The sequence below is a fragment of the Lupinus angustifolius genome, chromosome LG01 (genome assembly GCF_001865875.1).
Source record: "Lupinus angustifolius cultivar Tanjil chromosome LG01, LupAngTanjil_v1.0, whole genome shotgun sequence".
NCBI classification, from domain to species: Eukaryota; Viridiplantae; Streptophyta; class Magnoliopsida; order Fabales; family Fabaceae; genus Lupinus; species Lupinus angustifolius.
The window spans coordinates 20,581,492-20,596,864 of NC_032009.1; the positions used below are offsets into that span (position 1 = coordinate 20,581,492).

General features: G+C 34.4%; 3 protein-coding genes and 1 long non-coding RNA gene across 6 annotated transcripts; 1 reads left to right on the forward strand and 3 right to left on the reverse strand.

The window, feature by feature from the left end:
• Positions 197-1,801, forward strand: LOC109353358. Its single transcript, XR_002108453.1, has 3 exons — positions 197-519; positions 1,224-1,326; positions 1,710-1,801. It is a non-coding gene; the product is annotated as an uncharacterized LOC109353358 (long non-coding RNA).
• Positions 1,334-2,731, reverse strand: LOC109353347 (inactive protein RESTRICTED TEV MOVEMENT 2-like). The gene is made up of 2 exons (XM_019595583.1): positions 2,589-2,731; positions 1,334-1,886 (listed from the first exon to the last, which is right to left on the reverse strand). The coding sequence occupies exons 1-2, from the start codon at positions 2,716-2,718 to the stop codon at positions 1,360-1,362; spliced, it is 657 nt and encodes a 218-aa protein (XP_019451128.1). The 5' UTR covers positions 2,719-2,731; the 3' UTR covers positions 1,334-1,359.
• Positions 3,912-10,516, reverse strand: LOC109353364 (YLP motif-containing protein 1). 3 transcript variants are annotated; one of them, XM_019595617.1, is made up of 13 exons: positions 9,728-10,516; positions 9,485-9,659; positions 9,112-9,215; positions 8,869-8,970; positions 8,279-8,348; positions 7,720-7,775; positions 7,037-7,087; positions 6,590-6,694; positions 6,422-6,466; positions 5,786-5,888; positions 5,194-5,384; positions 4,599-4,685; positions 3,912-4,294 (listed from the first exon to the last, which is right to left on the reverse strand). In XM_019595617.1, the coding sequence occupies exons 1-13, from the start codon at positions 10,409-10,411 to the stop codon at positions 4,130-4,132; spliced, it is 1,938 nt and encodes a 645-aa protein (XP_019451162.1). In that variant the 5' UTR covers positions 10,412-10,516; the 3' UTR covers positions 3,912-4,129. The 3 variants fall into 3 exon arrangements, with proteins under 3 accessions (XP_019451162.1, XP_019451147.1, XP_019451155.1); XM_019595602.1 differs by having other exon boundaries at positions 9,103-9,215; positions 9,728-10,514; XM_019595610.1 differs by having other exon boundaries at positions 5,789-5,888; positions 9,103-9,215; positions 9,728-10,513.
• Positions 12,811-14,559, reverse strand: LOC109353382. The gene is made up of 2 exons (XM_019595631.1): positions 14,483-14,559; positions 12,811-14,129 (listed from the first exon to the last, which is right to left on the reverse strand). Exon 2 carries the CDS (start codon positions 14,104-14,106, stop codon positions 12,916-12,918), a length of 1,191 nt encoding a protein of 396 aa, XP_019451176.1. The 5' UTR covers positions 14,107-14,129; positions 14,483-14,559; the 3' UTR covers positions 12,811-12,915.

The window sequence follows — 15,373 nt, forward strand, 5'->3', positions numbered from 1 at the left end:
GAGTAAATAAATGGAACATGCACACCTTCCATGCAGATAGGTTTTTTAGCTACATTATTATCAAAGGAAACAAAGAAGCAAACCAAGAAGAAATAAACATTCTCTATGGGATTTATTATTCTCTATTGATATGCATATTCTTGGTCTACAATGTACCCATAAATATGTTAGGACTTAAGTATACGAGTCACTGAAGTTCTGCAACAAAAGTTTCTCTTTATTAAGCTTGGGAAGGTAAACTTTATTTTGTTCTGTTCTATAAACACTCACAAGTTAGGACTTAGGACCATTACCTTAGGTCACAAGTCACAACTTAAGGCGCATATGCTAAAGAAGCTTCTCTTTTCGGCATCTACATCCTGTGAAGTGTTGTGTTCTTTTGAAAATTGGGGGACTACTTGTGGAATCTGATCCTAAAGTAAATTTTGATAAGATTCTTTTCAGATTCAGCATAATTTGGATCAAGGTAATGGATGAGGTCAGTGAAGAGCACTGTGGTTTAAAGAATCATATGCAAAGGTGTCGAAAAAGAAGAGTTGATTTCATCTGTTTTATACCTTTATTTCATAAAGCTTCAAATTCCATCAAAGGGTAGAAGCCAGAAATAACATTGTTGTGTAGATGCTAGAGAGAAGAACTAAGCTTTTGAGAAATAAGGAACTTGGAAGCAGATTCTTTAGGAACATGACCTTATTATGGCTGTATCTTGTTTAACGATGTCTTTATAATGCATCTGCTGCATAAAATATGTTTTTTTCACTTTTTGATTCTCCTTTTTACTGATATTGTTCCATTTTCTTGAATCAATCCTATAACTTTGATTTAAAATCCTTCCATAGATTGATCCAAAGCAAATCATGGCATGTCGGATCATATCATTTACTTAGTCCAAGGCCGAGGATGCCGACTGAGACTTTAAATACATTATTGTTTACATCAGAACTGGAACTTGACTATGATGTTTGTCGTTGATGGTAGTAAAATTATATGGTCTTTTGCAATAACAGCTAAAGCAAATTTATATAGAACTTTCATTTCTAACATCCATAGTTCTATGCGAATCGATTGTGAATACTTCTTGAGTCGCTTATGACATGTAGTAGCAAACTTGCTATGAAGTCAGATTATGAGCAATTACAATGGAGATGTAGTATACTAAGGTATTCGAACGAAATCTATCCCGATAAAGGATTATAACATGCCGAATCAAATTATGTTTGTAGATATTAAGATTGGAATAAAAAGGACGATGATAAAGCAGATATATCGATTATTAGTGTTCGAATGTGTACATGATACTTCATTCTGCATATACATTACATAAAGGTAACTATGGTCCTGATCAAAGGACTTGTTCACTTATGGTGCTGATGAAAATTGAAACTTGTGAGATACTAAAATCCCTAAGGAAAAAGCTATAACAGCTGTTATAACAATTCCTTTGTTTTTTCTCAGAACTTCCACTGCATTTCTTAACATGGGATCTTGCTCCCACTTCCTTATCAATTGTTCAGAAAATTCTCCAATGTCTGCATTTTCATTTCTTGGTACCTCATTCTCTCTTTGGTTATCATCTTGACTTGGATCTCTCACCTTGTTACCAGCATTAAGTTCCTGATTTTCATTTTCTTCTGCTCTTTCAACATTGCCATTCGGAATTTCCTGAATCTCGCTTTCTTTGGTTTCTCTTGCAATTTGCTTGGGGGCAGTCACATAAAGGATTCCAGCATCAAATTTTCCGGCTATCTTATCGGCATCAGAATCCTCTGGCACCGGAAAGATCAGCTGAAAATGAACACTTTTCCAGTCATTTACTTTCCTATCTCCTCTTACAATTATACTGCCAGAGCTATCAACCTGAAGGTTCACCTCTTCCTTCCTGAAATCTGAAGCAAGAACAAAAAAAATCATGAGTTATTCTTGTTCCTTGTGAAAGTAACTAAATGGTTTTTGAGTAAATAAATGGAACATGCACACCTTCCATGCAGATAGGTTTTTTAGCTACATTATTATCAAAGGAAACAAAGAAGCAAACCAAGAAGAAATAAACATTCTCTATGGGATTTATTATTCTCTATTGATATGCATATTCTTGGTCTACAATGTACCCATAAATATGTTAGGACTTAAGTATACGAGTTCAACCCAAAAGACTAGTCTATTAGGTGGGAGAGCCTCATGACTTAGTACCATATTGAATTTGTTATTCTACTCAATGTGAGACTCCTAACATTCCTAACATTGCCGTCCCCTTTAAGGGCCGACATTCACAACGGCTTTCACCCTATCGGCATTGACCTGATGGTAGCCCTTTCTCTTTTGGCGTCTTAACTCATCTGTCAGTATTCAGTAATGTACCTTCATCCAGCCTATATGTAGCCATTCCATGAAACAACTCTAAATGAAAACACTAATTGTTAGGACTTAAGCACATCAAGAGAGCCCAACCCAAAAGATTAGTCTATTAGGAGGAGAGTCTCATGGTTTAAGTAATACATTGAGTTTGTTATTCTACTACATGTGAGACTCCTGACAAAATATTCTATTTATTTTCTGTTCAAAATTTTGGTAAGTGATTGATGCAAAACCTGGAAGATCCACTAGAAGATAATGGCCTGAAGGGTCCTCTGTCCATCCAGAATTAGGTATGATCTCTTCAACAATTGGATTTCGTGATATTGTTCTTACTCCAACCCTTGTGCCTCTAGCAGTGGCCATTGTTGGAAATTGGTATTGAAGATAAGTGACAATGTTGCAGTTAACTATTTCTACAATATATATGCAACTTGACAAGGATAAATGAGCTATATAATTGTGTGCTCTAGTTTTCATGTTTCCCTAATGATGAAGTTGGATTGGTTTTCTTGCTTGAACATTCTTAATTATTCCAAACTTAAGGTGCAGGAACAGTAACGTGATGATGATTTGATGATATACGTAGTTTTGTAAAACGTGCACAAGCAGATTATTCCTTGCTTTGCAAATATCTAGTGCAATCTCTTTCTGCGGAGTCTATGGAACAAATGTTTCATGATATCATATATCTCTGGTTTGGTTATTCTTAGCTTAAGGTCACCATGCAAAGTAATTACTATTTTTATTTATGAATAGATACCTTTGATGTGATCCTTTTACCAAATTTTGTCTATCTCTCTGCATATTTGAAAATAAAAATGAAAAAGAAAAATTGTGAGACTCTATAACTTAAATTTGCAAACATCGACAGCGTAAGAGTTTTTTTCCTATCATTATATCATTCATTTTCAATCATCATTGACCTTAAATAAAAATAATACAAATAAATGGTAAATAATGCATTGATCATGTATTAATCTTTAGATTATCCATATATAGATATTACACTCTTAATAAATAATATTTTGTTTTTAGTATGCCTAGTACCCATAATTATATTTAGTAAGTAGTATTATAACGTTTTCAACCACACATTGTTGAATGAGACATAATACTCAAAAGTAGGAGAAAGAGAAATGATTCTTATTTTCCAAGTGACTCATGTCACTAAAATGGTGTTTAATTAACTACGAAGTGATGAAGAGACTTTTATCATCAACTCCTCTAAAATGTGTTGTAAACAGACCCTGCTGAATACAGCTCACATGACACTAGGCATAGAAGAGGTTGTGCCAATAATAAGCCACATTGTCAAAACCGAAGTCTTAGTTCTCGTGCTTCTGTGGTCCTTTATTTACTTCTTTTTTGTTTTGCTTTCCTTTTCATCATGGTTTGAGAGATTAGTAGATAAGAGAATACACGAACTGAGATACACATATCTCTTAAAGCATGTGTGTTAGTTGTCAATCCTATCCTACAGTTGTATCCATTACATCAATATTATTCCAAAAATATAGTGACTATTCTATTATAAATATCAAATAAGATACCAGGCATAAGAAATAAGAACAAACATCAACATAGTCATATATTCAACATCAATCTTTCAATCAAATTTTACAACATCATTTCACAAATTAAGGTTGGAGAGATCACTTTATTTCTCCAGCCAACCTAACAATTCAATCTCCTTCTTTTACATATTAGCCCAACACAAGGAGGTATAGATTTAACCTGTGAGTCTGAATTACATGGTGTGAACCAACATTCTGAGTCATTCCTCCTCCACATCAAGTCCACCAATCCTTTGTCGTCTCTTGTCAAAAACAGCTTTGAAAGATTCATGTTCAGCTCGTATTTGTTCTTGAAACACGCTGTGCCTTCTCGGCTCCACACTATTACGCCTTGAACTCTCCTCTTCAGGTAATGGATTTGACTTCTGTACGTTAAAATTAACGGTGTTACAAAAGTATCTTCTCTGTGAATCAGTAAATTAGATTTTTCATCCTTGTCTAAATATGAAGGCTTCCACTTGATCAAAAATCGGGAAATAAAAAGATCAATACACACAAGAAAAATAACACTTCATAAAAAGATGGCACACAAAAGTACGCCAACTTGAAACCAAATATCTCGTTCAGATTATTATCAGAACTAACAACAAAGAGAAAAGGACAACTAAATACAGTAACTGCAAAAATGTTGTTACTGAAATTTAAGAAACAAGAAGTCAAACAACTAACCAGGTTGTATCCAGCACCAGGTCCAATCACCAAAGACAAAGCATTTACCTTCCTTGCAGCAACTATTGAAAACCCAGTATGGCCAGCCTGAAAGGATAGTTACAAAGAAAGGGGGCCCAGGTGCCGAGTTTAAGGAGATGAGTATAGAATGAAAGAGCCACAAAAGCAGGTTGTACCGCTGTTTTTCTTTTAGCCGTGTTTCAATACACGTCAAACTTAATAGTTGAAATACAGTCCTAAGTCCCGCCTAAATACACTGGTTTAAATCATTTCCTTTTTCCTATATTTCAGGGCCTTGACGTAAGTAAGAGTAAAGAAAGGATGAAAACAAGTCCACCTTGATATATATATATATATAATATTAGAAATTAAAAAAGCAAAGACTAACGAGTAGATAGAACGCATGGGACAGACCACACTCTTTATCGGTGTACCTGATGTCATGGATTCACTCAAGACTGTACTCTAATGAACTCCTACGTAACCCAAAAAAAGAAGAGGAAAATGCATTTTTTCTACCAAAGTACAAAATTGGAACATACTTCAAATGATACTTCAAAGATTTTCAGACAAGGGCATCAAATACATATCATACCTCATCACCCCAATGTACAGATTTTCGTTCCTTGCCATAATGATGAATTAACCCAGAAAGAGCATTTATATTGCCCTTCATACCTTCAGTTTGATCAGTGTCATATTCACTGAAATCATCAGACCATTTACTTTTACCCAATTCTCTGGCTTCTGTTGGATGTTCCCCTTCAGCATCATCCTTTACAGAACCTAATTTTCACAGGGCTAATCGCGTTGAAGAAACATGATACACAAAGAAGTAAAATACCAGAAATCACACAGATTCATATAGACATTGGTAAAAATACGTCAATCGAGAGGTTAGTTTTTTTAAACCTTTTAACAAAGTACAAGGACAAATGGAGACAATTACACATAGTATTGAAAAACATACGAAACTACATCATGGTTGACATTAATTATATTGAGCAGAAATATGGAACACAGATTCAGATGATTTACATATTCAGGATCCTTAGAAGATCCCATACCAACAGTAAGGGTGCAAAGTGAAGAAAGTAAACATCAGCTATCAGATGCATCCGGAAAAAATAAAGATTAACAGCATTGGTAAAACATAGCCATAGAAAGAGAAATGGGTTAAAGCATACTACTTGCATCAACCCTGATAGGAGGGTAAACAACTTTCTCAGCTTCTCTTCCTTCGACTGCAGGTAAAGCATCATCAAGATCATCTTCCATATCCATGTCTACCTGGAATATATGTCATATGAAGCCAGTCTCTAAGGTACTTAAACCATTTAAAAATGATATGTTGTTGATCTATAAGCCTCACAGCTCTTTACCCTTGTGTGACTATCACAGCTCATTTATTTTAGCATTGTTGGGTCAATATAATATATTTTCTTTTATTTTGGAAATCTTGGTATTGGGTCTACCCTTACATTTTGAAACAGATTTTCTTGAAACAAGGTTTTGGATAGCAAAAAATACTAAAAATTTGATGGCCATGGGAAGTTTATGCAGCAAACTGTTGTATTTGGTTATAGCATAATGTCCACAATTCCAAATCCCCAAAGACAACTCTATAGTATTGTGTTTACTGTTTGTAGTTGGTTTCTGACCAAGGCTGCTACAAGGGGGTTGCTATTTTTTATATACAGGAAGGTTGTACAACTTTCTTGCATTTTTCGGTAAAACCTCCAAAAAGAATATGTAAAAGCGGGTTGTAACACTCAAATTGCACATAGAAGCTCCAAAGATAATATATGCAAAGTCACAATTACCTCCTGGATTCTGCTTTCCTTTAAATCATCGCCATGAAATAATGACTGGTCAAGTCAGTAGAAAAGACACAAATAAGAAGCCATTACTATACAAATGGAAGTTACACTTATATTATAGCCTAATAATGACAACACTTCTACCCAAATAATACCAAATTTATAGCAAACCTTCGCATCAAGTTGCAAATACAAGGATGGAGCTTCTTCCCATTGCCCAGCCATTTTTTCTATGTCTTCTTGTGTAAACCCATGGACATTCCTGGCCGCGCAACCCTGATTAAAGTAAAATATTAAATCCACAGAACATTAAAAGAACATTTGCTCAGATACGAGGACTCAATCGTCAATCAGCACCAAAACAAACAAAAACTTAAAACCCAATATCCAAAGAGCTAATCTTATTCTGAAAGACAACAGGAAAGAAAGATGAAGTTCTCTATCATCTTTAAATAACCGAACAATTATTAACATGCAATAGAATGTATTGGATTACCAATTAAGAAAGACAATCACTTTTGTAAGCAAGGAACAATACTAACCATCAGTGAGTTCTAAGGCTATAAGAAAAGCAAATTGATATTCAATGTATTCAATAGAAAGAACAAGTAGATATACCACAGGATCTTTGTAAGTAGCTTCTAAAATGTAAACTTCGTACCCCGATCTCTGAAATTAAGATGAAAAACGATGAGCAAAGGAAATATATTTAACAAACAGATCTCATGAATGTGCTCCTTAATTCACAGAATCATTATAACAGTGGAGTACATTGGTATTCATGCATGCAACAGCTCATTTCACATAAAGCAAATGGTACATGAAGTAGCCATAACTCCCCATTTAAAGTAAACCTTTTGATATTATGCATCTGCAAACAGCCTCTTCGCTTGCAAGGTAAGGCTATACATTTACGATTCACAGATCCCACTAAGTGGGAGTCTCGTGCAATGGCCGCCCTTTTTTTTACTTTGATATTATGCATAACATGGGTTATACAATGTCTCAAATTAAACAAGACAAACAACTAGGCAGCATAAGAAAATATAGAGGACATCCCATGGTTCAGCTTGGTTATTTACAATAGTTAATAGCAAGGCTAAATTATCCCTTCCCCTCCATCTTTTGCTCACTCTCTTTCCATATAAAATCATGATTTTAAACTAGGTAAGCATAAGACACTTGAAACCTATAGCTGCACCTATTTCTGAGGGAAGGTGGAGACAGTAGTACAAAGATATTGTGAGTCGTCTTGACCACACATGGCAGAGGTTGCGAGAAAGAAAGAATTAAGGGTATACCTTTGCAGTTGCCCAAAATTGAGCAAAATCAGCTACCCGCAGATTGCGGTCATCCACTAAGACGAGGCACAAATACCACCAAGAAAAGGGTCAATTGCCGAACAAAACTGCATCTGTAGTTAGTTAACAAATAGGCAGTGCATGGGCACTGCATCACCACTTAATCTAAAACGAAACTACATCATTGAACTTTAATTAAATCTTATAACAGGCCATCATAGAGCCCTCAACCAATTCCCCTGATTTCTATAATTAAGCTTTTTCAATTGACCTAAGTATACAATTTATTTTTTCTTTTGATTTCCTGAATGAACAATGATTTAGGTAATTTCACATAAACACATCTATCAAAGAAGAATAAGTATATGACTGAGTGTTCAGTACAATGCTATTAACAAGAAATAAACAAAGACAACGTCACTGAAATCACTATGAACTAATGACATAAATCAAAATTTCCCATCCAGAGCAAAACTATGACCTCAGACTAAGTTAATACCCTAATTGTAAATCATATGTTCTAAGAGTAATTTAGCTGTCATGCTTTTGTGATGCATACCAATAATGAAGGTGAAAACTCCCTCCTCGACAGTTTTCTTGAATGATTTCAACATGCTTGACCGATACGCCTGACATGGAGGAAAGAAAGCAACATAAGCAGCCTGGTAAATAAGTACAATAAGGAAAGTTGTATTTGAAGATAACTTCAAGCAAAATCATATTACAAACAAGAGTAGAACTTACTAGAGCATAGAACATTGATATTTTCCGCTATTTCTAATTCTCGTGAACAAACATATTTATAGAAGATTAGAAGACAAGCAACTCTCTGCAACTAGATTGCCATGACCTAATTCCCATCTTGCAACCATACTACATGCAAGCCCACTCCCCGATTGCACAAATTTGGTTCTGCTGTCAAGCTTCCCTATGTCCCAACCCTTCTTAAAGTACATCCAAATGTAAAGAAAGTACTCCAAGTTAATATGAAGTTTTCCCTCGCTCCAATCTTTATTAAAAATAAATCCATAAATCCTAAGAAAAACAATGAACTTGGCAAATTCAATCCTGTAATGCTCCCTCTCTAATACAAATCTTAATGAAATAACAAATGGCAAAAATAGACAGCTAAATAAATGCAACAGCTACCTCCTCCATTTCAGGTTCATAACAATACTCCATGACCTTCTTTGTTGCAGGCTTCTTGTTTCTGCCTGACTTTGAAGATTTTGATGCGTCATTTTCGTCAACCTTATGAACAGAAAATACAATTATTAATACAACACCCTCCAGAACATAAATAACTAATCAAAACTGTATATAGGACAGGATAAGAATGCTTAGCCAACAATAAAATACTAGAATCTATCTTTAGTCATGAACCTTTTCAACCTCGGTCATGAAATAATCATCCAAAGAATGAATTCGAGGAGCATCAACGCCATTTTCAACCTCAATATCACGCAACATCTTTGCTAAGTAACTCTTACCACTACCTGAAAAGAACACAAACATGGAGCAAAGGTCTTAACACAAGGAAATAATGATTTGACACCACATGTAAAATAGTCAAGAAGTGATGTTGCAAACAAAATAAGCACAAAAATGTGTTCATAATCCAATAAAACAGAAAACAAAGTGCTTATTTATTAGAGTAAATGTAGAGCGTGTATCAACAAGAACAACAACAACAACAACAACAACAAATAGCATTAGACAAATCCGGAGAATGTATAAATCGGAGCAAACAGCAAAAGAAATGAACCTGGAAGGCCACGAAGGATAATAACAAAATGATCAGGACGGGAAGTGCGATGCGGATGGCGAAATAGTTGTGAAGCATCCATAAATCTAGGTTTCTGAGGAGGCACTTTGTTGAGTGAAAAGGATTGAGGAGCATCTGGCGAGTAATGATGCTTAGAGTGTTGTTGCTGAAAATGCTAAGAACAGATAAAGAGTTAGTGAAAATTGGAAAGAGAACTGAAAAAGGAGTATAGAAAAAGGATACCTGGTTGTGGGTGTGAAATTGAGAAGGTGGAGATGGATTAGCGTGAAAATAAGTGCGAGATTGTGAATACGATGACGGAGGAGGAGGAGGAGGAGGGAGAGGAGATGAAGTAGGAGGAAGTTGAAAAAGAGAAGAAGATTTGAATTGAGAAGAATGAGATGGTGGCGGCGGAGGAGGAGGTTGCGGTTGCGGTTGAGATGGAAGAGGAGGAGAAGTAATGAAGAATGAAGAAGAAGGATCGAGATTAGAATGAAATCCATTAGAAGGACGTGACGGTAAATATTGATAAGGCGAATTCAAATTAGGTACAGCAACACCGTGATCGCGAATCAGCTTCAATCTTCTACGCTCATTCTCCTCCTCCTCCTCCTCCTCGGCGATGCGGAGTCTCTTGTTCGAGTTTCTGCCTCCGTCGCTGGCAGCAAGGTTAGGGTAATTAGGGTTAGTGAGGGGATAAGGATGAGGAGACAGTGGCGGATGGTGATGGTAATAGGGAGGCGGCGGTGGTGGTGGTGGTTGTGGTGGTTGTGGAGGAGGAAGAGGAGGAGGAGGACAAAAAGGGAAATGAGAGAAAGAGCAAGAAGGACATAAATCATGGAATTGAAATTGGGATGGTCGAGGATGGCGCCATTCACCATGATAAGGATGATGATGATGATTATGATGATTATGATTATGATCCATTATCAATTGCACTCTCAACTAAGAAGATACACTTATTGTAGATGCACACACACACAGAGAAGCGTTAACTATTCAATAACACCAAATTTTCTAACCTACACCAACAAGGTTGAGGATGAGTCCTCTGAGGGGGAACTGCAAACAACAGGTAATGCGTTTTTTTTTTTCTTTTCTAGAAGCAATCATATCCGAGTCGGTAACATCTACGTGAGACTAATCTTTCCAGCGAACATTTTTTTCATCAACAAGATTCGAACCAGAAACCTTGCTTAAGCAGAATCAACCTGGGTTTTATTGTTTGGCAGCTGAAAAAGTTGATTAGTGAGTGTTAATAATATCATAAGTACACTATACATTACTTATTAAAATATTAGCATGTATTATAGTTAATTAATTTCAAAGTTTATCTATTATTAATGTCACTCTATATGCTATAAGTTACGATTAGACAGAAAAATGCTTAAAATCAAATTTTAATTTAGATATACATTTTTCAACTAATTATAATGTTACAACACATGAAGTAACACTCATTATAAGAAGCAAATGTACACCCTTATTTCGGACAAAGTGAACCAGAGAAAGCCCCCTGGCAGAATGAATAGCCACAGTCCACAAAATGTGTCAATGAGGCCCTAAACTTTATTTAGGGAAATTTCCAAAAAATGACCCAACAACATACTAAATTCTTAAATTTTAAACTGAAAAGGACTCTAAAATTTACGTTGCAATTCATTTTTTTTACATTTTAAATCACCATGAAGTTGCACCCAAACAAAAGTTCAAAACTTTTTGTATATTTTTTATAATTCAACATTTAAATGGTACATTTGGACATATCCCTAATTGACTTTATTTATTATTTGAAATTATGATCCACAAATGACATATTAGTAATGATTCACAAATGACATATTAGTAATGATTGTGGTTAATATTATCCTTATGCATCTTTGATGAAAGTTATTAGAACCACCCCAAGAATAGGTTAGATAATTTGATGTGTTCATGTTCGTAGAGAAGTGAACTAGGTGATAGTTTCATGACAAATATGTTTCATAATCTAAAAGTGAGAACTTATCTGATAGAGTTTCCTCCAACTTGATGTCGGAATTTGCTTTTATGTAACTTTACAAGAGAATGTATACGTTTTAGTCTAGTTTCCTTGGAGTTTAACCTCTCCATAGAACCAAAAAATGTAATAAGAATTATTTGGGAAAAAAGGGTACTAACGCCTTACAAAGAAAATATCAGCAACAACAAGATGGAGATCTCATATTTGGGAAAATCAAAGATACAACTCGTGAGTATTCATGGCACAATGCTTACTGAGGAAGTCAGCAAAATTGTTTCTCTCTTAAACTGTGAACGATAGAAACTACCTATCCAAATCCAGAAGGAAAATGTCTCTTTTTCAAATGCTACATTTTTTTCCTAACCAAAAATGCTCTTTAATAACTCGTTAACTTAAAAAAATACTATTAAAAGATTAAGATATAAAAATGTATAATAAATTAAGCTGAGCCTATTATAATGTATGCAATTATAATTTTTTGATTTGTGATAGTGTGAATAGATATTAACAACTGACCATAACCTCATCCATAAATTTGATGTTTTATTATTCATGTTTGAATGGATAGACAATATAATTATTTTGAAGGATGTGGAATAGTGAGTATTATGATTATCATCAGTCAATTATTTTTAATAATATACACTATCAACACATATCCACCGTTGATTTGTATTACTTTTATTTGAGAGTCAATGGTAATTAACAAATCAATGATGTATACAAGTCTTGGGGTAGAAACCCTTTTTCACCACTTTGAAAAATAAAACTCTCCCAACACAGCTCAAGCAAATCATGAATACTGCTAATAAGTCTAGCAGCAGAATTGTTACCAGTGAGGTAAAGCCTTTCCTTCTTGCTCATATCCCCATAGAGTCCGCTATGCAAACCCACCAATTGGAGTATAAATTTTAAATCACTTCATTATTTTAATAATTAAGACCAGATTACTAATAATATATTATTTATGTATTTGTCAATATAATAATTTATATACAGAAAATACCATGTGTATTACTATATTAAAAGTCAACGATGATTGAATATGAACGTTGATAACGCAATGACAGTGGATACATCATTTTCTCAATGTTAAATTGATTGCATATCTACTCTTAGAAAAATCAATACTAAAGTAATTGAAACAGAATAAAAGCAAGGCATACAATGGTGAAAACAAAACAAAAACAAAAAGCAGATTTCAATATTAAAATATTCTACCGCAAAATCAGGAACCTCTAAGTAAGGATGTATCCACCCTTGATTTGTTGGAGTGCATAGAGGCACCAACCCATATTACATGTAAATCCTAAATAATTGGGACAGTAAAGGATAAGCTCTTTGATCATGTCAATGCAAAGTACATCATTACCAAAAATGATAAACACATTAAAACCAATAAAGAAAATAGTTTAACTTATTTCTACCTTTAGGCTTTTACTTCAGTCCTTAGTTTGTCTACTACATCTGCCATCAAGCAACAAAGTTTGGCTTCAGCAGATAAAGAACTAACCAATCCTTCAATTTGTCTCAGCTCTTCATGAAACTCTGGATGTAACACCAATGAAGAAAAATTCTCATCGAGCACCAACCCAAGACATTTCACCACATCTTCAAGTTTAGGAACCCAATCACAAGCCTTCAAACCCAAAACTGCTGATGCTTTTGGAGATGGACCCGCTTGAGGAAACCTCTCATATTTCTTCAACCACTTCGCTAAGTAGCGAATCAACTTAACCAACTCTTTGCCCTTCAACTTGCTGAATGATGGGGATAGCAACACATCATTGATGTTCGGTGATGCAATCAGATAATGCAAACAAAGCTCAGGCGTAGAGAAACCATCGTATGCTATGGTAAACAAAATGGAAGCCTTCTTTGCGATAAGCAAATCCTTATGCTTGAGGTTGCTATCAGTTGCTTTCAACATGGCTAAGAGTGCTTGCTTCTCCCAATCGTTCCTCACAGTTGTCATAGTACTATAAGCATCTTTAGATGGAGATAGAAAATACCTCAAAATGCTCAGTATTTCAGATGAGCCAAGATCGATAGCATGCTTAATACATAAACAAAGCAAGTCAGACCTCTTTTTTTCCATCAACCTAGTAACCATGCTCGAATAACATGAATGACCTATCATGCCATTAACAATCAAAGCCTCAACAAGGTCCCAAATCTCCAAAGAAATACACCCATCCAAAACCAGACCAGCGACGTCTTTACCAATGAAAAGTCCAAGTTTTTCGATCAAAACCCTGCTATAACCACTATAATCTGAATCAATCTCAATCACAGCCCCAACTTTGTCCCTAACGCTTTCTAGATAGGTATTCAATTTACCAACAAACTTGCCCTTTTCCAAAGCATTAGCTTTATTGAGAATTGTCTTGAGCTCTTTAAAGAACTTTTTGCCAAGGTCATTGATTTCAGCATCTGTTGGTGAAATTTGCCATCCAACGAGGGGTTTTACAAGAGATGATTCAGACGAGTCTTCGAGTTCTGACTTCAAATTAGGTATAACATTATCTGGGTTCAAAACAATTGGGTAGTCTAGTGGTAAATCAACTGATTTTGGATTCACAGAATTCTGTGCCTCCTTAATAACTTGCAGCAAAGTCATTATTTAGATTATAATAAAGATATCTGCAAAACAAGTAGAGCCATAAGCTTTATAAATAAGAACCTTATACTAATGATATTTCATTTCAGTTATCTGCAAAAAATGAACTAATTAACAATAGTTACTCACTTTTCACTTCACTCATTAATTCAGGTGAGAAAAGCTCATAAAAAAGGAACAATGATAACCTAATAGCAAATATCTTTAGAAAACACATTCACACAACAAAAAACCCATAAAAGTTCAAAAATAAATCCACAAAGCCAATAATAACAACAAAAAATTGTGCCAAAAGGAGTGAATTTAAAAATCACATGAAACGGGAACTAAGTTAAACAATATTGTTGATAACGGTGGAAAAGCGGTGAGGCCGTACCTTGAATGATGGTGTCGCCGCCGAGGATTGTGAAGTAGTTTGAATAGGTATGAGAAGTGAAAGTGATAATGAAACTTTAAACCCTTAAAACGCACCGTGTTGAAGTGCTATTCCAATCGGGCTTGGGTATTATGTGAGGCCCAAGGAATACTACTGTCCACATTTGCATGTGAATGGGCTTTACGGGCCTAAGCCTAGAAAATAAAATAGCCCATATATCAACCAATTGGTCATTTTACAATTATGCCCCTATTTTTTAATACAAAAACAACAAAATACTTACCCAAATGTAAAAGAAATAAGAGTATAGTATTATGCAACTTTAGTGTAAAGACTTATATACAATCATGACATTATCTATCATTCATTTTAATTACTTTTTAAAAACTCAATGTTGATTGAATATAAATTGTGGATGATATTGTGACAGTCAATATAATTCATACACTGTTAGAGATTGCATTTTTTCTCAAAAAATAATTTGAAATTATTGTAAACTAAAGTTAAAAGCCAACACTCCTTCTTTTAAGACTAAATCTATGTATTTTAAGATTAAGATTCCACAAGTTAAAATTAAACACTAAATCTATGTATTTTAAGATTAAGATTCCACAAGTTAAGAAAATTGTATAATGAACTATTTCAAATTGAAACAGAGTATAATTCATGTGTTGTTAGTGTTAATTTTTATATATTCTTATAGCATTCATTTAAAAGTTGATTATTAAATAGGATAACAATATAAAAATTTATTATACTATTAATTCATACATTTATTTCCTTTAAATATATTGAGTAATTTATACATTTATTAAAAATGTAAAAGAAAAACCAACATACATTGGTTTAAGTGGTACATGTTTGATTATAAATCTTGTAAATAAAAAAAAA